We start from the raw sequence: 22,550 nt of genomic DNA, 5'->3' as shown, positions 1-22,550 counted from the left end.
ATAAAATTATCCTTGATCCATCATAAATTTGAAATATGTCCTAATAGTTCTAAAGAAGTTTGAATTAATTTTATAAAAATTAACTCGAGTTACACTTAATCATATATTTAATAAATCAATTCCTTAAACGAATAATGGTATCACCCATGAGACAATCATATTATTTATACATCCAATGGTATACTACCTAAGGACGGTAGTACTCTCTAGACTTACAATGAAACTATTTACGAGCTAATACTCTATTTAAAAATTTTAATTATTTTAATTGATTAAAAAATAAGTGGATTGGTTTATTGAAAAATAACTCGAGTTATACTTGATTAAATATTTAACACAAAAATACTTTATTTGAAAATTTAATCACCCTAAACTCATAAGAAATTTAAAAATATAATATTATATATCTTAGAATCACGTGCTAATAATTCCAAAGAAGTTTGAATTAGTTGAATGAAAATTAATTCAAATTATACTCGAGTTATACTTGATTACAGATTCAATATAAATATACCATATTTTAAATTTTAATTATCCTAAATTAATATATAAATAAAAAAATAATATTATTATTAATAGTTCAAGAGAAGTTTAAATATGTTTAATGAAAATTCAAAGAGTTAAACTCGTGTTACAATTTAGTCACGATCATATATTCAACCCAAATATATCATATTTTAAAAAACTAAACTCATGTTATAATCGAGTTATCGAAATTAAACCAATTATAGGATGTAAAAATTAAATATTAGAGATTTTTTGATAGGTTATTAAAAAATAATAATAGTGTAAAAAAGATTTAAGAGAATCTCATAAATAAAGTTATTTGAAAAATCAATAAAATTAGAAGAAAAAAAAAATAGACACAGGAATTGGGCGTCGAGACACGTATTGATGAGAAAGCAGGACAGTTCATGCCACATAGATATTATGTACATGGAAAGTGACATGAAGCCTAACCCAAACGCCACTCTCTGTTTCACCCAGCAATACATGATTCTAATATAGCAACATGTCATACACATTTGTAACATAAGCATAATTGACTTTTAGAGCAACAATAAAGAGTGTTATAATGAACAGGCTGTCTAATATAATTCTGCAGAATAGTTGACTCTTAAAAGTCATTTATTTTCTATTTATTAAATTATTAGAGGATATTCGGGTATTTAATATACTAGGCATATATTATTTATTTATGACGAAATAAAAGTAAAAAAATCATTTCAGTGCAAAAAGGTTTAATATACGGAAGTATTGACATCTAAATTCACATATAATCATGAATATAGTAACTAAGGGCACATATTAGAATAGAATATAAGTCAGTTAAAATGATATATCAATATATTATTCTAAAGGTTTTTTAATTGTTTAGTCAGTTGGCTTTAACCGTTTTATGTGTCATGAAATAATGCATACTTATGAGAGGAATATGTTTGCCAAAAAATAATAATATAATTTCGTATTTGAGGGATATCATTGCAAGTCATGTCTCAGTTTGCAGGGGTATTGATGTAATTATATATTCTAATTTTTGCTATTTCTCAAAATACTATAATAATAAGCCTTATACGGATACGTTTAATCCCACCCGGCTAATTCCCATTTGCCATCACCCAAGTGCGGCCCGCATATAAAAGCCAATAATAGAGCGCCACATCAGTAATAAAAAGTGTGCCCCATCAGCAGCAACAAAGTGGTCAGTTGACCTTTTTTCAGTGACAGGGAACAGGGGTTTACCTTGATACTAATCATCGCCCCCACGTCATGGCCAGTATTGATGCGAGAGGTTAAATTACTGCTGTCCGAGGCGAGATATGAAATCCGAAGTCGTTCGAGGTAGTATTTAATGCCACCACAGGGGGATCGGGACTGGCGTTGGCTGAACTTGACCTGCGATCGCCGCGAGGCGGGAGGGTTGAGAGAGACGGAGAGAGAGAGACAACGGAGGCGATGGCGTACCGGAGAAAGCAGCCGGTGGCGAGGGTGTCCACCTACGATGACTCCCGATCCACCAGCGCCGGCGGCGAGGATGCCTCCTCGACCTCTTCAACTCCGGGTTCTCTCGCTGCCCGGGCGATCCGAGCCTCCGCCGCCCACCGCGACGTCTCCTCCCTCTCCTCTGCCTACGGCGAGTCCGCCGTATCCTCCCCTCGCCGCGAATCGCACCCGCTCAGATCGGCGCCTTCTCCCCAGCAAGTGAGTTCTACTCTCGCCGTGTAGTCGGTTCTTGATCTGCGTGTCCCTTTTTCTCTGGATCGCTGGTTTCTGTATTGAAATTTATAGGGTTTCAGAAAGAAGATTTTACGTATTGCCTGTTGATGTAAGTATCTCGTGGTTTTCAATCTGATTCAAGTCGATTTGCATGGTTGGAATTTTTAGGTCGAGAAAATTTCTAGTTACTGGGTGTTGCAATCAGTGAACGATGAGTAGTGATCCGGTTTTAGGATGGCAGGAGTTTTCGGATTCATTTGGTGAATTTATACACAGATGATATTTTACTTCATGCTGGAATCAGATCTATGCTTTCTTAAGTTCAATTGTTCAATTAAAGCAGTTCAGAAATGATTTCACGGTTGTCATTAGATTTATTGTACATCGTGGGTAATGCCTTTGTTAGACCAAGCCTATCGCCCAAGAATGTGAGAAGCAGCGATGTCTATACTGTGGCTAGATATTATTTTTGGTTCTTTCTGTCTATTCTCGGTGTGAATATGCTATTAAAACATGTTAACTTGGAAGAGATTTTGCTGGGGGCATTTTTCTTGCAGAAATTTGTTGCAGTGGGGCATAATTTATTTTCACTCCTTATCTGTCTTAACATTAAGAAAAATTGATCAGTCAACTTCTTGGGACATGAGAAATATGTTGAGAAGGGGATATTATGCGACCACATGGAACAATTCATGAACTCTAGTCGCTTTTACATGATGTCTTTTACATTGCCAGCAAAAGAAACTGGGAAAGCTGCTACATGAGGTGGAAAAACAACTGCTCTCGTAAGCAAAAAAAAATGTTAGAGGTTTACTTTAATGTCATTCCTTAATAGGGTTTGGTCCTGATTTAAAAAAAATTGACAAATGTTTTAGCTTGAGATTGACTTGTAGGATACATAAAAAAATTTTAACATGCAAAATGACTAAGATGGATGTACAAGTGTCTACCACTTGGAACCTGAATTGATGTACTAAGCACACATTCAGATTACTTGGCATATTCAGATTGCCTTGAAGCCTACTAATGCTTAGGAAAATATCATTTCAATTCAACTTGTTGTTCCTGCATTGGAATTTACAGTTTCCTAAGATGTTACATGTTATATAGGCACTCAATTGTCTAGACAAGCTATTAGTTTCTAAAAGAATATTGACAAATATTCTTATCTATAAAATATCGTATTGTGCTGCTTCTGATGTAAAATAAAGAAAATTACATTGCCCCAAACTATCATCCAAAATTTCATGTTAGTCCCTTAACTTCCAATTTGTAGCAGTTAGTGGCCTAAACTTCTAGCAAGTGCTACATCAGAGGTGTTCATCACATTTTCACAAGAAACCTTGACATACTAATTATGTGGCTGCGCAATAAACAATTCAACAAGATGGAAATATCAGCTTATTTGAAAAATGAAGATGAAAAAAAGAAGAAAAGAAGAGAAGGCAACAGCCCTTCCTTTGCCCTATTACCTTAATGAGTCTTACTCAACTTCAAATTAACTATATATATATATATATATATATATATATATATAACATACATATTGTTAATATCCAGGGTCTTCAAACTTTATGTTGGATGATATGAGTGTTCAATAGATGGTATAAAAGTTTTAATATGTTTGAACTAATTAAAGTGCCAACCATTGTTTGATAAGTGTCAGTGTTTAACATAGATATATCAAGCAATTGAAATCTCCATGCTTCATAGGTTAAGTACTTTACACTCATTTTTTATTGTGGTTCTTGTGTTGACATAAAGGAGGCTAAACCACTTGCTAAGCAAAGCATGGTTGTTGTTGAGCATTGACTACAAAGTTAGACTTGTAGCTAAGCAAATTTGAAGTTTTATGACAGGCTTCTGTTGCCAAAACTATCTTGTTTAGAGCGCTTTTTAATTTATTTTAGAGGGCTGTTGATCAATTGTAGCAAAATGCAATATACAAAGATGATTACTTACTAAGTGGAAGAACCAAATAAAATGAACCTTGAAGAACTTCAAAATCATTATGTAGAAAAGGATGTTTCATCGGAAGATTATTATTTCTCTTGATACTTTTTGCTTCTTTATCTATTTGCTAGATAGAATATGCTTATCCAAGTCTTCTTATATCTTCTTTGATCATGTAATATGTTTGACTTTCAATTTAGGATTCTGCTTCATATGAATATACATCAATGAAAAGTTTGAATGAGTCCAAATATGGATTCTGGGGAACATTGGCTAGGAAAGCGAAAACATTTATTGATAATGATGAGACATCCAATCAATTTCAAGGCATTGATAAGAATCCACATCAGACAGTTGACAGATCAACTGGTGGCCAGGTAAGAATGAAATCATGGATCTTATGTTTTTTTATTGAACAGAATTCAGCTTATGTTACTATAGATCAAATGTATTGGTTCAAATTTCCAGGAATGAGATTTCATCCAAACAGTGGTTGTTTTATCCAGCATATTTTGGAAAAATATGATGGATGAGTCATTCATATGGGTCAAATAATATTTGTCTGTATTTAATAATCATCGGTTTGGATTTTATTTTTCGGCCATAGCATTACCTTCCTGACAAAAACTCGTCTGCATCTGTTTCCTTTTTGCCCCCACCTAATTCCCATTTTGATTTATTTTAGTTTTAGTTTTTTGCTTCTGAGAAAAAGAAAATTAAGATGAGAATCAATTTGCTGAAGTTTTTTGTTTTAAGTGTTTTGAAAATTCATACATTAGAAATTTGTGGAAGGAAGCATTTTTCTTTGTTAAATTTCATCAAATAAAGGACGACCAGGAGAACCGGACCAATGACCTGGATCTGTGACCTGTGAGATTTCTGGTGTTCTTCTGCAACATAGCTATCCCCTTATGGCAACCACTAAACTTATTTGTCTTCAGAAAACCAAAATAGCACAAAGACAGTTTATGTTTCTTAGTTTTGAATACGTGAATAATGAAACAGCACCAAATGGGGCCTTAGTTGTTTTTGGACTGCAAGCTACTCATGCATTGCTTGATAGTTTTTTCTCCTCCTGCTGCTCCACATCATGAAGTTACATTGTCATACTTTAACAATGTTGTTATTTTGATCAGCCAGAGATTTTTCAGAAGACTGAGACAACTCATAAACGTTCAGATGCAATTGGTTCTTCCATTAACTATATTAGTGGCACAATAAAAAATGCTCTTGAGGTAAGTTATTTGTAAATCTTGTTCATTATGTACTCACAGTTGCCAATAAAACATTGAATATGGTGATCTTTGTCTTGTAAACACTGTTAACGAACTCTTCAAGGTTACTGAAGTATTAAACTTTGAGAGAGCATCATTACTTTTGTGAATCTAGATTTGTGGATTGGCATTGTATTTAATGTACTATCCTTTCCAATATGTATGAATGTTCTATTAAACTTATTTCTCATATCATATTATGTTTTATGAATAACATCAGATTCAATAACCAGAAGTCATTATGAATTTACAATTTTGAGAGGTTTATGTATCTCCAAGTAGAGCACAAGTAGATATGAATTTATTTCTGTCATAAAATCATTTATATTATTGGCATACTTATGTTGAAATATTATAATTTGATTTAAGCGGCTCAGTTTCATGATGGATAGAGGTAGTACATTGCTTCTTCTTCATAAAAAATTGAGATATACTGTCATTTATGCAAAAAATCTGGGTGCCTCCTACTCACTTTAAGATCAAGCACAATTGAATTTATTGCTTTGTAACATTGTACAATAACACTCTTAATACAAGCAATAAGCTGCTATCTATTTTGCATTAAAGTTGTTGGATTTTCTGTAGTTGAATTTTGTTCCTCAAATAACTTCATTTCTGTGTTAGTCTATTATCCAAGTAATATATTTCCTAATTTTCCAGGAGGGTCTTACAATTGTGGAGAGTAAAACAGCTGATATTATCCATGAAACACGTAAGCTCAATATAAGGAGAAAAGGAAACGCTGCCAATGTGCAGAGTCAGGCTGCAGAAAACTTGGGTCAACGTTATACCTCTCAGATTCAAACTGATTATGAAACTCAGCTGAAGGCATCTCGCGACGTAAGGTGGCAAATGTGTATCACTGAAATGGGTTTTGATCTACCTGTGGTTTCTGTTTTCTCAAATTGAATGAATTTTCCAATGCATACACAAGAAATGGATTTGCGTATGTGTTTATTGTCTTAGTTTCTTCTTGGTGATCAAAGGAAAAAAACTTGTTTAATACGAAAAAAAGATTGTCAAGAAGAACCAAGAGTTGGCCACTCTTAGTTCATGGTAGTCAAAAGTTCATCGGTTCTCTTCATAAACATTCATTATTCTCTGCCTAACCAGGTATATTGGCATTGAGTCATTCGGCAAGGACTTCCAACAGTTTGTTTGATCCATGTTTGTTGGAGTTGTTTCTTTGTTCTGTATTGATTTGAATAAGATATCCTCAGTTTTATTTTTTCACCCTTTTGAATATATGAAACAGTTACGTTGTACCATTTGCAGGTTGCAAATGCAATGGCTGCAAAAGCCAAACTTCTTCTTAGGGAACTGAAGACTGTCAAAGCAGACTTTGCTTTTGCAAAAGAACGGTGTGCGCAGCTTGAAGAAGAGAACAAAGTGCTGAGGGAAAGTCACGATAAGGGAGATAACCCTGAAGATGACGATCTGGTAATCATACACTAATGCATTGTACATTTAGCCAACAGAATTCTATGTGGGAATCAAATCATATACACTCTTAAATCGGTTGGTGGTTAATTTGTGATAAGTCTACTTAACAAACATAGAAAAATGTTCAATGATTTTTTTCTGACATGCAAACATATTTGACAAATTTTCTCCAACTTGTTGTAATTCTATGTTGTATTTTTTATGCTGTATCCCAAAATAAAGAGCCTTAAGCGCCCCTCTTCCTCACATGTATGTCCTTTAACTTATAATAGGTAAAGATGTAGTGTCGATCAATTCAATTGAATTCTGCATGAAGCATTGGTTGTGGCATGTAAATAGCCTTGTTTATGTCACTGCTGTACTATGCTCCTACAGTCAGCTGATTTTTCTATCTACATTTTTGGATGTTCTAATTTCTATTAGTACCACCAGTAAGTCACCTTATCTTTTTGAATGTGGTTTCTATAAGTTCCTTTATTTTCTTAAAAGGAAAAGGACACTGTACTAGTTCTGCCAGCTTGATTTATCCTTTTATTTTTTGTTGCATCAATCATGGCTATCATGTTGTTGTTCGGTATTTGCTTCTTTTTGGAGTAAGACAGATTTAATGTTTAAACTTATCCATGTAATTATGATTGATACTAAATCTACACCACTTTATTAAATAGTTTGCAAAACCATGTGTGGTTGCTTTTACCAATGCATAAACCTTTTGCTCTTACATCTTTTATTTTCTCAACAGATTCGACTACAGCTGGAGACGTTGTTGGCTGAAAAGGCAAGATTGGCTCATGAAAATTCTGTATATGCACGGGAGAACAGATTCCTGCGAGAGATTGTGGAGTACCACCAACTCACCATGCAGGATGTTGTCTATGTGGATGAAGGCATCGAAGAGGTCACCGAGGTCTACATGACCCCTAATGCTCCCTCAACCCCATCATTTGCTGCATCCGAAGCAAACACTGTTCTCGTCCCGACGCCACTAACTCCCACTCATACGACCAATAGCCCTACCTCTGTTCATCCACCGTCACTATCACCCCCCTCAATTATCATACCAGAAGATTGTCCCATTGTCCCTATCCCCCCTATGCCCACTCCACTATCAGATCCTCTAAAATCAGCTCCACCGCCTCCGTCTGCAGCAGGTGCTGGGTACTAGTAGGCGGCCATCGAATCTGGTGTGTGTGCCATTTTTGCTCGATGAGTGTGATATTTGTTGTTGCATGTAAATTGGATTCCTTCACATATGTGCCAGTAAGTTTTACCACCAACCTGGTCAAATGAGTTGTGTCGTTAGCATTGTTGTTTGATATGTAAGTTATGTTTTATGGACTTGCACAATGTTGTTGATTCTTATAGTGCTTCCATGTGATGCTGTACTAGTACCAGCTCACCATCACTGAGCTCTCTATTTGCAATCAGAACAAAGCCGTTTCATGTTGCTGCGTGCGTGCGTGCTTCTTGTTCGTGTTTCGTGTGTTGCTTTTTGGCTGCTATGCAAGTATTAGTATCCTATTTACCTTGTATCATTGATGCTTGCTAAAATTTCCAGGACCTAGACATGGGGAACGAGATGAGGTGGTGGAGGATGTAGTATCTGCTTGTGTGCGCGCCCGTGGGACGCCTTCTCTTTGAAGTCCTTGCCCGCCGCAGAAACTGTGGCTTAGCTGACTAGTAGCTTGTCAGGTTATGTTTTGCCAAACTATCTTTTTATGAAATTATATCTCGATTTCACGAAAAGTAAAAAAATTCGTAATCTGAGCTTGCAATTAATTCTTCGTTTTTTATTTTCTATTTTCAAATTCTAAAATCACATTTAAACCAGGATCGGCGTGAAACATCTTCTGCAACGACTTCTCCTGTGGAAACGTTGCCATTGTTGAAGACACATCCCGAATCCAGCGTCATATGGTTGGTACAAGAAACTAAAAACTAAAAACACAAAACACCAGACAAACAAAACGTTTCCCAGTTTGGTTCTCCGCCCCCAAGGCTGGCAACTTGGCTGCGATCATGTAATTTGCATCTCTCTCTCTCTCTCTCGCTCGCTTGCTCTCTCCCGTATGTCGAAACCCTACAAACGAATCATCAATGGCTTCGGCAGGCTCTACACCCACGAATTCCCGGCGAGTCCTGCGCCACGAAGCCCCATTTCTTGGGGCCAGACGCGGTTCTTGATTTCGAACCCCTTCAGCTCCTGTCGCTCCTCAAATCTCTCGCCGTCTTCGGATTCCGCATCCCCGAATCGCATCTTTTCTCGTCTGTTCGCTTTGAATTGCAACTCGAGGCATCGGGGCCCCGTGACCGCCGCTAAGCTGCCATCTTTGGGTTTCGGGATCAAGGGCCTCGCTCGGATCAACGAGAACGGGTGTGGCTCCCGGTTCTTCTCCTTCAAGAGTTTGAATTATGGCAAGTACAGCAGCTTCGGTGTGGGCATGGGGAAATCGGTGGTCGATAAGCCATTGTCGGCCGTTTCATCGGCTTTCTCTCGGTACCGCCAAGTGGTTGGATTGCAAATGGAGGCGTTTTGGAAGAGGAATCATATGATACTAGTGTGGAGCGGGGCTGTGGTTGTCTGCATTGTACTCTGGAGGATCATGTTTGGGATTGCGAGCACCTTTGTTGGCCTTTCGGAAGGCACGGCGAAGTACGGGTTTCTTGCGCTCGCGTCAGCCATTGTGGCCTTTGCGGTGAGTATTTCATTTTATATTATACTTAAAATTAGGTCGAATGAGTTTTTCGCCAAGAAGGGATTTATCACATAGTTGTTATTTATCATTTGTTTTCTTTTTTTTAGAACTTAAAATATTGAGCATGTTTGCTCCTCTGAACAATTAGAGACGGTCGTGATCAAGAATAAGGTGAGGAAAAAATGTTTTGAGAGAAGTTTTGAGATATCCTCGGAAGACCTGTAGATGCACCGGTTTGTCATAGTGAGTCAACTCAAATTACCCAAGAGGACTTCATTCCAAACAATAGAATAGGATTTGATGAGTCTTAATGTAATTGGTGATACCGCTTTCTGCAAAGCTTGAAAGAAGAAAGAATCAATGTAGCTGGCTCCATATAGTGTTTTGTTGTTGCTGCTGAAAATTTTTAGTGAAAATGCACATCGGCCTTTCGGTAAATGTAACCATGTCGTGTCTGTGTGTCGGGCTTTGAGATAGGACAATTATAAATGATCACAGCTTAACAAAGATAGCCTCTCTCCCCTTGCAGTCGGAATTAGGTCAAAAGAATTTTTCACCAAGAAAATATTTCTCGCATGGCTTTTATATGTTATTTGTTGGATTTTGTTGTGAAAGTAAAATATTACGAATGTTTGCTTCTGTGAACAATTAGAGGTGGTCCTGATCAAGAATAAGATGAGGAAAAAATGTTTACCAGAGTTTTGAGATCTCCACAGAAGACCTATAAATACACTGGTTAGGCTTGGTGGGTCAACTCAAATTGCCAAAGAAGACTTCGTTCCAAAAAATAAAAGATGATTTGATGAATCTAATTTATTAGTGATGTTACCTTCAGAAAAATTTCTTATACCCTACTTAGTTGCAGAAAATGTGATGGACTGATTGTGGTTAGGAACATTGGATGTGTACGAAAATTTACATGACTTATTATCTCAAACCTCAGTTCTTTGACCTGAAGTTTTTGTAAATAAAGGATGTCCAATGCCTAATTATAGCTGCAAGCATAATAACTATCAAGGTTCTGAATACCGTATTGTACCGGTGTATCAATCAATTGTCGGTACAGCACGTATCGAGCTGTACCGAGCGTACTGACACCAATGTTTATAATTTCAAATCGTACCGGAGTTTCAAACTCAACTTGGTACGTTTTGGTATACCGCTTAGTTACGGACTTAGCTGGTTTTGCCTAAGTCGTGCAGCACTCTTGCGTGTCCGTCCGTAAAGGTCAGCCTCCCCGAAACCTCCCATGGTCCCTTAGGACCTACAAAAGAAAAAACGAGTTAGAGAAAACGTCTCATTCGGGATCCACAAGCAAACATTTCAGGAAACACTTCATAGACAATGCAAATTACAAACAGACTTTACAAGCTCTGAATGATTGCACAACAAAGGGTCAAAATAATCCACTACAAATCGAATATCTCTCACAAGTGTTCACATGACACAACCTTTATTTTCAAGCCTAAGAAGGTCACCAAACCCAACTAAAATGGGGCTGTTAAGCCTTCGATCGCTCCTCTACATGCTGTGCAAAGCATAAACAAACCGAAAGACACGGACATACATAAGTATTACATTAAACATCCTGTTTAGAACTTTGTCCGCAACAGCTCGGTGTGTATATATATATATATATATATATATATATATATATATATATAAACTATGTCACCTCAATACTCCTCGCGCTCTGCCCGCGTGAGGAGGACGTTTCCTTCTCCCCGCAAGAAAAAAAAAAGAAAAGGCGACATCGCTCGATTTTTGCCCGTGTAGGGAGAAGAAATCGTTTCCTTCTCCCTGCATGAAAAAAAAAAAAAAAAAGAGAAAGGCGACGTCGCCCAGTTTCCCGGCACAAAAAAAAAAAAGAGAAAGGTGACGTTACCTGGTTTCCCTGCACGAAAAAAAAAAGAGAAAGGCAACGTCGCCCGGTTTCTCCACGCGAAAAAAAAAAGAGAAAGGCGACGTCACTCGGTTTTTGCTCGCGTGGGGAGAAGAAACTGTTTCCTTCTCCCCACGTGAAAAAAAAAAAAAGAAAGACGTCACTCGGTTTCTGCCTACGTGCTCGCAAAAAAGAGAAAAAAAAAACGCCTAGTTCCCTCTGCTTGCGTGGGGAGAAAAAAATCGCTTCTCCCTGTGACGTCGCCGATGCTTCTTTTCTACCCGTGCGGATGAGAAGAAGTCGCCAAGGCCTCGTCGCCTCAAACGAGGAGGCGACATCATCTGTCGCGTCCGGCGAGGGAGGTGGCGATAGATCGGGATCGTCAAGGGAGAGTGGTGTTGGATCTTCAGGTTTTCTTTTTTCTTCTCTCTCTTCTCTTTCTTCTCTCTCTGCTAATACAACGGTCTATTTAGGATGATAACAGAGCTAAAACAACCCCAATCGACGCTACCGCCCGGTAGCGGACTATCACGGACTTAGTTGGAATTGCCTAAGTCGTGAAGCACCTTTGCGCCAACTCCTCAGACTTAGCTGGGATTGCCTAAGTCATGAGGCACCCTTGCGACATATGCGTCCGCAAAGGTTCAGCCTAGTTGCAATCTCGTACAGGTCCCGAGGGACCTGTAAAACAGAAAGTTGATTAGATTGAAAATGAGCGACGGACAAGTCCTGAATTCTCGCGGAGAGGAAAGCTTTACAAGCAATTCAGCAAGCACTTTGAGTGCAAAAGAGAAAAGAGAGGAAGGAGAAAATAAGGACTTTAGAAGGTAGAACGAACAGTTGCGAGTCCACAAACAATTGCTCACCGGGTGCCGGGTGCCGGGCGCGAAGGCAAGTTCCCGTCAAGTTAACGTGCGAACTTGTGAAGATTTTTCAACGCCCAACAATATACCGAAGCCCCATCCAGCCCTGTGCCACCTGGGGGGTTCCAGGGTGCTAAGATGACTGACGTTTTGGGCGTTTCGGCGGGCTGCAAAAAACAACCCGCAACACGCGAAAACAGAGCCATATTGGGGTTTTTTGGCCCGGCGCGGTGAGCGGTCGCACTATAGCGCTGCAACCTGTTCGAACATGTATTTTTACAATCAAAGACACACAAAACCAATGCAAAACAGGCTGCCATGTCTCTGTACAAGCATGCAAAAGCGACGAACGATTCGTTGAATGAAGTTATTGCGAGTGCGCGACGACCGTTCGTGACAGGACGGTCCGTATACAGATATGCTGACGGACCAATATGTACCGCCCGGTATAGGCGGTATTATTTGAAATTAAAATCCTCTGACACAGTATACTAAGGTGTATCGATGAATTACCCGTATTGGTCTTTTATCGGACAAGTATATACCACTCATACCGAGCGATACGGTACAGTATTGCAAACCATGATAACTACCTTGGTGGGTTCTTCAAGAATAATTCTAGATAGTTTATATTGTTCAGGTGAAGATGGTTGACATGGTAGAAATATCGGTTCTTTGATGAGAGCTTATCACATAGAATCAGCAATCCACCATAAAAAGTTTAGTGGTTTGGTTTAGATTGAGCTATATTTACTTGTTTTATAATAACTGATAAATGACGTGTAAGCCATGTCATTTTGTGTTAGTAGTCACTAGTTCAGTATTTCTTTCTCTTTTTTCCCATTTCCTTGTTGCTTATATTTCATGTTCTATCTGAATCTTATGTATTTAACTGAAAAGGCCAACAGAGATAGATTCCTCCTGGAATCTCCTTGTTTACTCTTAGAGAGACTCTGATTTCTTTAACACTAAAAGTTTCACTTATTTTCTGAAGGGAATGTGTTTTCGTGCACGGTTTGCTATCAACCCTGACAAGGTTTATAGATTAGCAATGAGCAAGTTGAACGCATCTGCTGGGATTCTGGAGGTAATGGGTGCCCCTTTAACTGGGACAGACTTGAGAGCATACGTAACATCAGGGGGTCAACCCAAGCTTAAAAACTTTAAGTTGAAGTTTGGTGACAAACGGTGTTTTCTACTTTTTCCTGTCCGAGGATCTGAAAGGAAGGGTCTTGTAAGCGTTGAGGTCAAGAAGAAAAAGGGTCAGGTAGCTTTTTATAACTGAAATTGGTTGATGATTTCATTTCTGCTACACATCCTATTAACATTTTGATATAGAGTCAGCCATTTCAACTAGAACATGCATGTCTGCCATATTACTTGCATAAATCTTACACATGAATCTTTTTTGAAATGCTTAAAGTTATTGAATTACTAGCAGTTGACATTAAATGCCATTTTGTTAATCACTTATGTTTTGACTGTGTCTTGCAGAGAATGTAATAGAATTTTTCACCCTTCATTCCTATGATCAGTAAAATGTCATTGAGTATTGATTTAATGGTAGAAGTTTTCAAGAGAAAATAGATTCTTATTTTAATTTGCCAGTAAGTTTCTCCTGTCTCCTTGTTGATTAAGCTATTATTAAATTTAGTCGGTTGATGCTCGTCTCTGAGGTGATCTGTTTAATGTGGCTGAACATTTTTTTACATGTTACACTAGAATATTTATTAGCCAAGGAAGTGGTTGTCACTTAATTGAACAAATTATGAGAAATATCTGTTTGCCATTCTTTGGCTTATCTTTGTTTAGTATTTGACCTTGGATGATCTATGATGCAGTATGTCATGAAGCTACTTGCGGTTGATATACCAATGGCTTCAGGGCCCGACCAGCGACTGTTCGTCTTGGGGGATGAGCAGGAATACAGAGTGGGAGGAGGATTGATATCTGAACTAAGGGATCCCATAGTGAAAGCAATGTCTGCAGAGAAGGAATTCCAAGATCTAGACCAGAAAGAGGACGAAGAAGATGAAATCAGGGAGAGGGAGGAGGCAGAAAGAAGGCAGCAAGTGGAGAAGCAAAGAGCACTTGAGCAGGCAGAAAAGAATCGGCATGAAGAGGAAAAAAGGAGCAATTGATGCAGCTGAGAGCAAACGGTGCTGAGTCCAACGACACGGAGAAAGATAATAGAATTAACTGGTGGCATTACATCTACCATTCTTCATTTCTCGAGTATCAGAACAGCGGCATCCTGGCTTGCAGAGAACAAAATTTATGTGGTACCGTAATTCTTTTTTACCTGCGAGAAGTTTACGACAGGTTTTTTCTCATCCCAGTCATCGCATAATAGCTTTTGCATCTCTGCCACCAAATGCTGCTTTCTGATAGCTGATCTGAAGGTCATTGCATCTTGTCCTCCTTATGCGAGACATCTGCAAAGATCTCAATAAGGAGCTTGGAGAAATAATTACACTCAAAAGGAGAGTGTGATGGTCTCTCTATTCCAAGTGTTCAAATAATGAATGAGAACTAGCTTTGTATCAAAAGAATAAGGACTAGTGTTCTTTGAATAGAAGAACTATTTGGCTATTAACGATCATCATTATTTAGAGAAATAATTGGTTTTACATGGATTGCTTCTTGCTTTTACAGCCTCTTTTCCTTTTGCTGTCTGAATGCTTGCTGTAACCTGACCTGTATCCACTCCACTGTAACTTTAGACCTTTGTCTCTGCACTTCCTATTTATTTATGCTCACTTCGACCTAGTTCTTATGCGAGAACATGCTTTCATACTATTTCTAATGTTTTCTATACACATTTTTCTCAACAGAGTTGGTGATTTTTGCGAGGGTGTTCGAGCCGAATCAAAAAATGGAATCGAATCGATTCAATTATAAATGAGTCTGGTTCGGAGGTATGCTTCTTTGGTTCAGTCAATCGGTTCGATAAGTTTAATTTCAATTCGGTTGGATTGAATTGAATCGATTTATCTTAAAAATATATTTTTAAAAATTACTTAAAATTATAAATCGATTCAATTGGATACATCCAAATCGATTCGATTTATCTTTGGCTCTTTACGATAACTGCGGTCCTTTATTTCAAATCTTGCAAAGCTTTATATTCTTGGCATGACATGCTATAGCCCCACTTGCACCTTTTGATAGCAACAACCATGTAGAGTTTCTTGTGCACGTCCACTGCCGTTCATTTTGGTTTCTCGTGAGAGGTTTGTCCACAAATTGACCGCTTTCCAAGTCTGACCACTGTTATACGTCTCTGAACGTTCTAAACACGGCACATAAGAGAGAGAGAGAGAGAGAGAGAGAGACTAAAAGTAAAGTTTTTGGCAACAAATGAAAGGTCTGTGGGAGACTCTTCCACTTGGCCTTTTCCATGGCACAAGACAAAAGTGTTATGGTCAATAATTCACGGTCTTTTCCATGGCATTTGCTATCAGAGGTCATCTATGATAGATGAGATAGAAAAAGATGAGTACTGACACATGACTGGCTGACACGCTTGTGATAAGCTGACAGCGATGATGGTAGATTTCTCCCACATATTCCTCCCTCAGGTTCTCTAGGATAAGGTTGGAATTTTATGAAGTTCTTGAATTAATTAGAGATTTAATTGATAGTCAAATGATGGTTTGTTAATGTAGAATTACTACATAACAAACCATCATACTTGGATTTAGAATTGATAAATCCATAGGTAAGTAAGTAGTCTTGTCAGCCTTGAAATATTTTCGTCTCTTTTTCCCTTTTTCTCTTCCAACATAATGCCAAAATGGACTAAAGCCACAAACAATACAAAAGATGACTCGGTAGTCGTCGACTTCATTCCAAGCCATCATCATCGATTGACCTGCTCAAAGTTTGGTATGCCACTCAATCGATTCCCTGTTTTCGAGGGAATGTTAGCAGAAGTTTTAGCACATCCATTAAATGCTGCAAAGAACATGGAAGGTCAGAACTGCAAAGAAGAAGTCCAAATGGCATGTCGTAAGCAAAGAAGAAAAACCAATAGATCTCAAGGTTTACAAGCTTTTCCACAGACAGACACACACACACACACATCAAACAAACCTTCAGGTAAAGGAAAAGCAGTTCTTGGAGGTAATTAATACAAGATTACATTTCAACATATTTACCTATAGCAATAACAATCATCTTTCTCGAGTGTACAATGCACTGCTCAAGATCATACGTCCCTTCAATTTTATGGTTCTATAGTATCACAGCACAAAGATATCGAACATAGTAAATGAGGATGCACAGAAAGCATAGAGCAGACCTCTCACCGCCCCGTCGGGTTCATGATCTGCGAGAACACAGCACTGGGAGTCAACCTGACGGAGTCCTCGCTGGAAATACTCCGACCTCCGATGCTTATGGTGGTGGTCGTGGTCGTTGCGGGGCTAGTTCCGGTCAATGGATCACTAGGGTCTTTGCTTCCTACCAGGACAAACGGAGTTGTGTCGTCGGAGATCCCTATGATGCTGCCACTCTCTTCTGCGCTTTCCTGCAGTTGGAGGGCGAACTCGAGGCTCCAGAGCACGTCGCCCATGGAAGGCCGTTCGATCCCAAAATCGGCCACGCATTTCTCCGCAGTTTCTGCAAACTTCTTGAAGCACTGCGGAGCAATCTTACCAGTCAAAAAGGGATCAACGAGCTGGTCGAGAATGCCCTTCTTCTGGCAGTGCAGTGCCCACTCGGCCAAGCTCACTTGTTCCTTCGGAAGTGTGGGGTTAAGCGCCGGCCGAGCACAGAGGACTTCGAACAAGACGACCCCAAACGAGTAAACATCAGATTTCTCGGTGAGCTGCTGCCGTCTGAAGTACTCCGGGTCGAGGTAGCCGAAGCTGCCCTTCACCACCGTGCTGACATGGGTGTTGTCGACCGTCGGGCCGGTCTTTGAAAGCCCGAAATCTGAAACTTTTGCGACCCATTTGCCATCCAACAGTATGTTTGTGGTCTTCACATCTCGGTGTATGATGGTGTGCTTCGCACCTGTGTGAAGGTAATGCAGACCACGCGCAGCCCCAATGCAGATCTCAAGCCGCTGTTTCCACGGAAGAGGCGGCTTCTGCGTCTTGTAGAGGTGCTCCCGAAGAGTCCCATGAGCCATGTAATCATAGACCAGGATCATTTCACAGTTTTCCTCGCAGTACCCGATCAAAGAGACAAGGTGCCTGTGTCGGAGCTTGGAAAGCATCTCAATCTCGGTCTGGAACTCGTGCACACCTTGCTCGGACATCGGATTACCACGCTTGATCGCCACCTTCGTAGCCCCACCGTCTATCTCCCCGCGATAGACCCTACCGAACCCACCGACTCCGAGCAGGAGAGACTCATCGAAGTCTTTCGTGGCAGCCCTGATCTCTGCGATGGAGAAGTACCGGCAGAGGTTGGAAGGAAGCGACGATGCAGAGGTCCCGGTGGTCGTCTTGGCTGATGTGGCTGAATGTGCGTTGCCACTGACGGAGAGAGGCATCCAAGCCGAAGGCTCGTCACTGCTGGCAGCATCCTTCCCTTTCTTCTTCTTCTTCTTTTGGCGTTTCCACATTGCAATGAGGCAAAAACCAGCAAGCAAGACGGCAAACCCTCCGATCACCCCACCAACAATAGCAAAAATCTTACTCTTTGGATTCCCATTCTGGTTCTTGGAAACCCTGCTAGGATCCACATCTGGCTCAGGACGTGGTGATGGATTAAGACCAGCCAGACTGTTATCACTGTTCTGCAACTTAAATACCTCAAGCCCATTCAAGATGGCATCATAATACTCTGGGTTTGATATGGTGTCTGGATGCAGCGCAACCCACAGATCCATCTGCCCACTTCCACTTAGTATCACCACGTAGTCTTTGTAAACGGGAATACCTATTCCCCCACTCCAACCAATGACATCGGCTTCTTGCTGTGCAGTCAGGTTATTAAGGTAGATATCGAAGGCTCTCTGGTTAATCTTGGTTATTGGATACTGGATCTCACAGAAATGTAGCCGCACAAGGTAATAGAAGCCAGCATCCACCGTGAGAATCCACGAAAGGTTGTAGCGCAAGTTCACCTGTGCATTTGGGCCCATTGACCTTGCCGTAGAGTAGACAGTTGATGGCGCAATGTAGTTTGGCACAGCCGCCGTGTATTCGATGGTAACATTGGGATCGGCAGAGTAAGACACGCCAAATGCAGCACCATAGATGTACGGTGTGTCATCATCCCAAGAGCGGAATAAGCCTGAGTCTCTTACGGGGGAAATCGCTTGCCCTCCCACATTGAACCGGTAAACAGTCTGGAGAGCCTGGTCAGGATCAATCGGGAACGGGAACGAGTCACCACCATTAACAAGCACAGGACTTGCAGAGCTAAAGAAGTCGGGGATTGATACAATCTCGATGCCGTTTATAAAGGCGTAAGAGTTCGCATGGGTGGTCGATGGGGTAAAAGTGAGGTTGAGGCCGCCGGTGGAGACATTGACGGAGTATTCAAGACTAAAGTAAGCGAAATTTAGAGCATCGGCAGTCAGAGAGGCACTAAAGTTTTGTAGAAAGGTGTAATGGCCAGACGTGACAGAGAAGAAGGCATCTGATGCGGAATGGTTGGAGTAGGTGGTAGGATAGAAATGAAGGCGGATAAATATCCGGCCAGCACCGAGGGGAAAGGTGTAGGTGTAGGGAGAAGTGAAGACCCGGGCGGTCAAGTAGGGCACTGAGGAAACCGACGGATCTTGCCGTGCTGCTGAGCCACCACCGTTCAAAGAGGGCGCGTACTTGGATCCGGCATCGCCGGTCCAATTTAGTCCATCGAGGTCAGTGACCTGCCCTGAGGCGCCGCAGTTCAGGAGGATGTGATCCCGCGGCTTATAGGTGGAGTTCTGGGCAGCCACCAGGACTGCAGCTACTGCCAACAACAAGACGAAGCCCCAGACAAGGGCAGAAGCAGGGATCCAGTGGTTCTTCATAGGGAAGAGGTCGAAATCTTGAACAAGACCAGATCTTTGTTCCACTCCACTGCAGGATCAACAGAGAGGGCACCTCCGAAAAAGGAATTTTTGGAGCATCAAAGATCAACACAGCAAATTCTGCGAATCAGCTTCTAGAATAAGGGGAACAAACACTGGATCGATCAAAGATGGGATTTTTAACGAAGAACTCGAGTGGCTTCACTCCACTCTCCCTAATTCCCTGAAAAAAGAGAAATCATCCAACATCCACACAGACAAAACACAAATCAAGCCAAAAATTTCACCCAACACGAGATGTTCAGCTATAACCTTCAAGAAAAAGCAGGAATGAAACACCTAACACCACCAGAGACGCATCAAAATCCCATGCAAGAACCCTAAAAAGAGAAGAGTAGCGAGACGGCTGCGAGAGTACCTCAAGGAACCGCGAGGAGGGACACGGAAAGACGGAAGTTTATTGCCTTCAACCGCTCCCCAGCGCTGATACTTCTCTTCCATTAAATACTACATAAAGCCGCCATTATAGAATATTATTAAATATTTTTTAATCCCAAATATATTATTATTTATTTCAAAATTGCTCATTTTTTCCACACAAACGATCGAATGCCAAACACACAGATAATTTTTTATGCCGTGTAGATAATTGTAGTAAATAATTCGTGATCGAAAATGATGTGTGCGGACGCTCTGATGCTTTGGAGCCGAGTCAACACAAATGGATAATATATATGAAAAGAATAAAAGCATAAAATAAATAATCGAAAATTAGTGATTTTTGTATTTCTTCATATAAATTTGAGTTAAGTAATCCTATAAATTAATAATTTTTCATTTTTCCTCTTTTGTGTTTAATATTTAAATTTAAATATTGAAATGAATACATATATATTTATATATAAAGGAAAATGAAATTTTGGTCACATGAAATCTAATAAATACTTGATGGAGATCGGAGAGTGCAGATTTTTTAGAGCATCTATGTGGAGTCAACACAGAGGTTGACTCAGTCGCCCATGTTTTGGAGTATCGGCACCCCGAGCCGAACCCAATTACTTACCCTGGGAATGTTCTGATCAAGAAGAAATGACCGGCCAAGATCGTTTGGGATACTTTTGAGTCGGAGGATCCAAGTCGGGTATCTAATTTTCTATTTACATCCATTTCCAGCATAATTAAAATGAATCTTAATCTGAGTTAATGAATTCCGTACAAAATTGGAATAGGAAATTAAAACAAAATGCAACGTGACTTGTTCGATGATCTGATTTGATGGGATTCGATGATGTAATAATTGGATCGATCGGCAATAGAGGAGACAAAAGGCATATCGATCGAGGGGTCCACCGAAAGAAGGAAAGACCTTGTCATTATCCTTGATTCATTTGCTTTCTTATTCCTTGTCAATATCAGTAAATTATATGCATATGATATCATCGATATATATATATATAGTTACATCTATGAACAATTATGATGATTTTGATATAACGTTGGCTTGGAACAAATAGGGTGAGTAAATCTGCTAAAATCATCAGTGGCCGTACGTCTTGATGATGCATCTCTGCTAGAGAAGTCTCGTAGCTGTCTTCTTCTTCCTTCGCCATCAGCAATGGATCGCAGTAGGATTCCTAGCCGACATTATTGGCCACCGGATCAGCAGACACGTCGGAATGACCGCTCGGAATAGGAAGCAAATCCATTTCTCCACCGCTGATGAAGATTGTTCTGAGTGATTCTTTTCGCCTGGCATGGGATCATCAAAACCCTACAGGAAGAAGTCTATCAACGATCGGAGCGATGGATTTGCTTTCTATTCCAAGCAAGTCTGTTGATCCAGTGGCCTTTGCTACCTGAACATGACCTGCACAGCTACAACGAACCCTAATGATCTTTTTCCATCATGTCTCACTCAGGTTTTCACATGCAAAATGATATAAATAGAAGAGAATACCTGCTTGTATCATACTGCAAGTAACATCAGAACTTATGATCAAAACTTCCAAGAGACACATATGAACATCACTGGAAACCTAAATGGAGGAGAACATAGCCCAGAGAGAGAGAGAGAGAGAGAGAGAGAACTGCATGAGATGGAATGAGGGAGTGGAGGGCTGAGATGTTTATATCCATCCAAATCATTTGACCAAAGCCCTCTCAGACCACCTTGTTCGTGATTTATGGCACCACTTAGATCATTTGATGTTGTTATTTCTATTAATTTACTGTGTTGGATGGATATTACATGGTGCAATAAGTAGGAGCCACCACAAGTTCTCGAATATTCTTTGTTTGTTAAGACTATGTAATGCTTTATGATGCAATTATAAACCAGTGGGCTCGCAAATTAATGCACTAGCGTTGAGTCAACACGATGACTTGGTCGTCAACATTTAGTGGATGTGCAGTCACTCCTAGTAATTAAATTGGGTCAGCACAAAGACTCGGTCATCGTCTTCTCTCTATGGTTGTCCGATACCTCACCATGCACCAAACTTCTATGCGCTGCGCCGGCAGATGCATGCCAAAATCAATCTTGTAAAAGAATTACCATATATATATATTAAAAATGTAAGAGCAGATATATTTCTCTGAATCTTAAGGTCAAACATGTCTGCCAATCTTCGTCATATCCATCCAAAAATTCAGATAGCGATCGATGATCTTGCCCTGCAGCGCAATTCTCCGCGGTCTTCGCTTACTTCTTGAGACACTGCCGAGTGGTCTTGCCCTGCAGGTAGGGATCGATGATCTGGTCGAGCACGCCCTTCCTCTGGCAGCGCAGCGCCCCGCCCACTCCGCCAAGCTCACTTTCTCCTTTGGAAGCTGGGATCGAGAGCTGGCCGAGCGCACACCTCTTGTAGTACTGTGGGTCGAGGCAGCCGAAGCCGCCCTTCACCACCGTGGTGACATGGGTGTTGTCCGTCGCCCGGCCAATCTTCGAGTGGCCGAAATCTGACACGTTCGCCGTCCATTTCTCGTCCAACAGTATGTTTGTGGTCTTCACGTCTCGGTGGATGATGGATGGCATGCCTGGCGCCGGTGTGGAGGTAATGCGGCCCCCGTGCCGCCCCGATGCAGATCTCAAGCCGCAGCTCCCATGGAAAGAGGCGGCTTCTGCGTGTCGTAGAGGTGCTCACGAACCGTCCCTCGGGTCATGTGATCGTAGACGAGGATCATCTCGGCCTTCTCCTCGCAGTTTCCGATCAAGAATATACATACAATTTTGAGTGTAAATATAATATT

The 22,550-nt window shown here is 40.4% G+C and overlaps 4 protein-coding genes across 7 annotated transcripts; 2 read left to right on the top strand and 2 right to left on the bottom strand.

The window, feature by feature from the left end:
- Positions 1-1,860: 1,860 nt before the first annotated feature.
- LOC135645861 (formin-3-like) lies at positions 1,861-8,565 on the top strand. 2 transcript variants are annotated; one of them, XM_065164701.1, is made up of 7 exons: positions 1,861-2,202; positions 4,371-4,547; positions 5,307-5,405; positions 6,105-6,284; positions 6,720-6,884; positions 7,630-8,071; positions 8,446-8,565. In XM_065164701.1, exons 1-6 carry the CDS (start codon positions 1,957-1,959, stop codon positions 8,050-8,052), a joined length of 1,290 nt encoding a protein of 429 aa, XP_065020773.1. In that variant the 5' UTR covers positions 1,861-1,956; the 3' UTR covers positions 8,053-8,071; positions 8,446-8,565. The 2 variants fall into 2 exon arrangements, with proteins under 2 accessions (XP_065020773.1, XP_065020772.1); XM_065164700.1 differs by lacking the exon at positions 8,446-8,565 and having other exon boundaries at positions 7,630-8,334.
- A 277-nt stretch (positions 8,566-8,842) lies between these two features.
- Positions 8,843-16,292, top strand: LOC135645862 (uncharacterized). 2 transcript variants are annotated; one of them, XR_010498907.1, is made up of 4 exons: positions 8,843-9,583; positions 13,323-13,595; positions 14,170-14,650; positions 15,163-16,292. XR_010498907.1 is itself a non-coding variant. In XM_065164702.1 (3 exons), the coding sequence occupies exons 1-3, from the start codon at positions 8,957-8,959 to the stop codon at positions 14,467-14,469; spliced, it is 1,200 nt and encodes a 399-aa protein (XP_065020774.1). In that variant the 5' UTR covers positions 8,843-8,956; the 3' UTR covers positions 14,470-14,960. The 2 variants fall into 2 exon arrangements, 1 of the variants encoding a protein (XP_065020774.1); XM_065164702.1 differs by lacking the exon at positions 15,163-16,292 and having other exon boundaries at positions 14,170-14,960.
- Positions 16,293-16,430: 138 nt separating this feature from the next.
- Positions 16,431-19,839, bottom strand: LOC135645860 (receptor-like protein kinase FERONIA). 2 transcript variants are annotated; one of them, XM_065164698.1, is made up of 2 exons: positions 19,720-19,839; positions 16,431-19,524 (listed from the first exon to the last, which is right to left on the bottom strand). In XM_065164698.1, the coding sequence occupies exon 2, from the start codon at positions 19,299-19,301 to the stop codon at positions 16,635-16,637; it is 2,667 nt and encodes an 888-aa protein (XP_065020770.1). In that variant the 5' UTR covers positions 19,302-19,524; positions 19,720-19,839; the 3' UTR covers positions 16,431-16,634. The 2 variants fall into 2 exon arrangements, with proteins under 2 accessions (XP_065020770.1, XP_065020771.1); XM_065164699.1 differs by having other exon boundaries at positions 19,614-19,746.
- Positions 19,840-22,002: 2,163 nt separating this feature from the next.
- On the bottom strand, positions 22,003-22,335 carry LOC135644215 (receptor-like protein kinase FERONIA). The gene has a single exon (XM_065161682.1). The coding sequence runs from the start codon at positions 22,333-22,335 to the stop codon at positions 22,003-22,005; it is 333 nt and encodes a 110-aa protein (XP_065017754.1).
- Between the last annotated feature and the right edge of the window lie 215 nt (positions 22,336-22,550).

Source organism: Musa acuminata, chromosome BXJ3-8 (genome assembly GCF_036884655.1).
Source record: "Musa acuminata AAA Group cultivar baxijiao chromosome BXJ3-8, Cavendish_Baxijiao_AAA, whole genome shotgun sequence".
Lineage (NCBI taxonomy): Eukaryota > Viridiplantae > Streptophyta > Magnoliopsida > Zingiberales > Musaceae > Musa > Musa acuminata.
The sequence above is the reverse complement of the archived record's forward strand: the minus strand, read 5'-3'. Positions and strand labels throughout refer to the sequence as shown.

Excerpts from the sequence above, each read along its gene's own strand:
- LOC135645861 (XM_065164701.1), top strand. The coding sequence starts at position 1,957 with ATGGCGTACCGGAGAAAGCAGCCGGTGGCGAGGGTGTCCACCTACGAT. Across the intron at positions 2,203-4,370 it reads CGGCGCCTTCTCCCCAGCAA|GATTCTGCTTCATATGAATA; the intron begins GTGAGTTCTACT and ends CTTTCAATTTAG. Across the intron at positions 4,548-5,306 it reads ACAGATCAACTGGTGGCCAG|CCAGAGATTTTTCAGAAGAC; the intron begins GTAAGAATGAAA and ends TATTTTGATCAG.
- LOC135645862 (XM_065164702.1), top strand. The coding sequence starts at position 8,957 with ATGTCGAAACCCTACAAACGAATCATCAATGGCTTCGGCAGGCTCTAC. Across the intron at positions 9,584-13,322 it reads CAGCCATTGTGGCCTTTGCG|GGAATGTGTTTTCGTGCACG; the intron begins GTGAGTATTTCA and ends TATTTTCTGAAG. Across the intron at positions 13,596-14,169 it reads TCAAGAAGAAAAAGGGTCAG|TATGTCATGAAGCTACTTGC; the intron begins GTAGCTTTTTAT and ends TCTATGATGCAG.
- LOC135645860 (XM_065164698.1), bottom strand. The coding sequence starts at position 19,301 with ATGAAGAACCACTGGATCCCTGCTTCTGCCCTTGTCTGGGGCTTCGTC.
- LOC135644215 (XM_065161682.1), bottom strand. The coding sequence starts at position 22,335 with ATGCCATCCATCATCCACCGAGACGTGAAGACCACAAACATACTGTTG.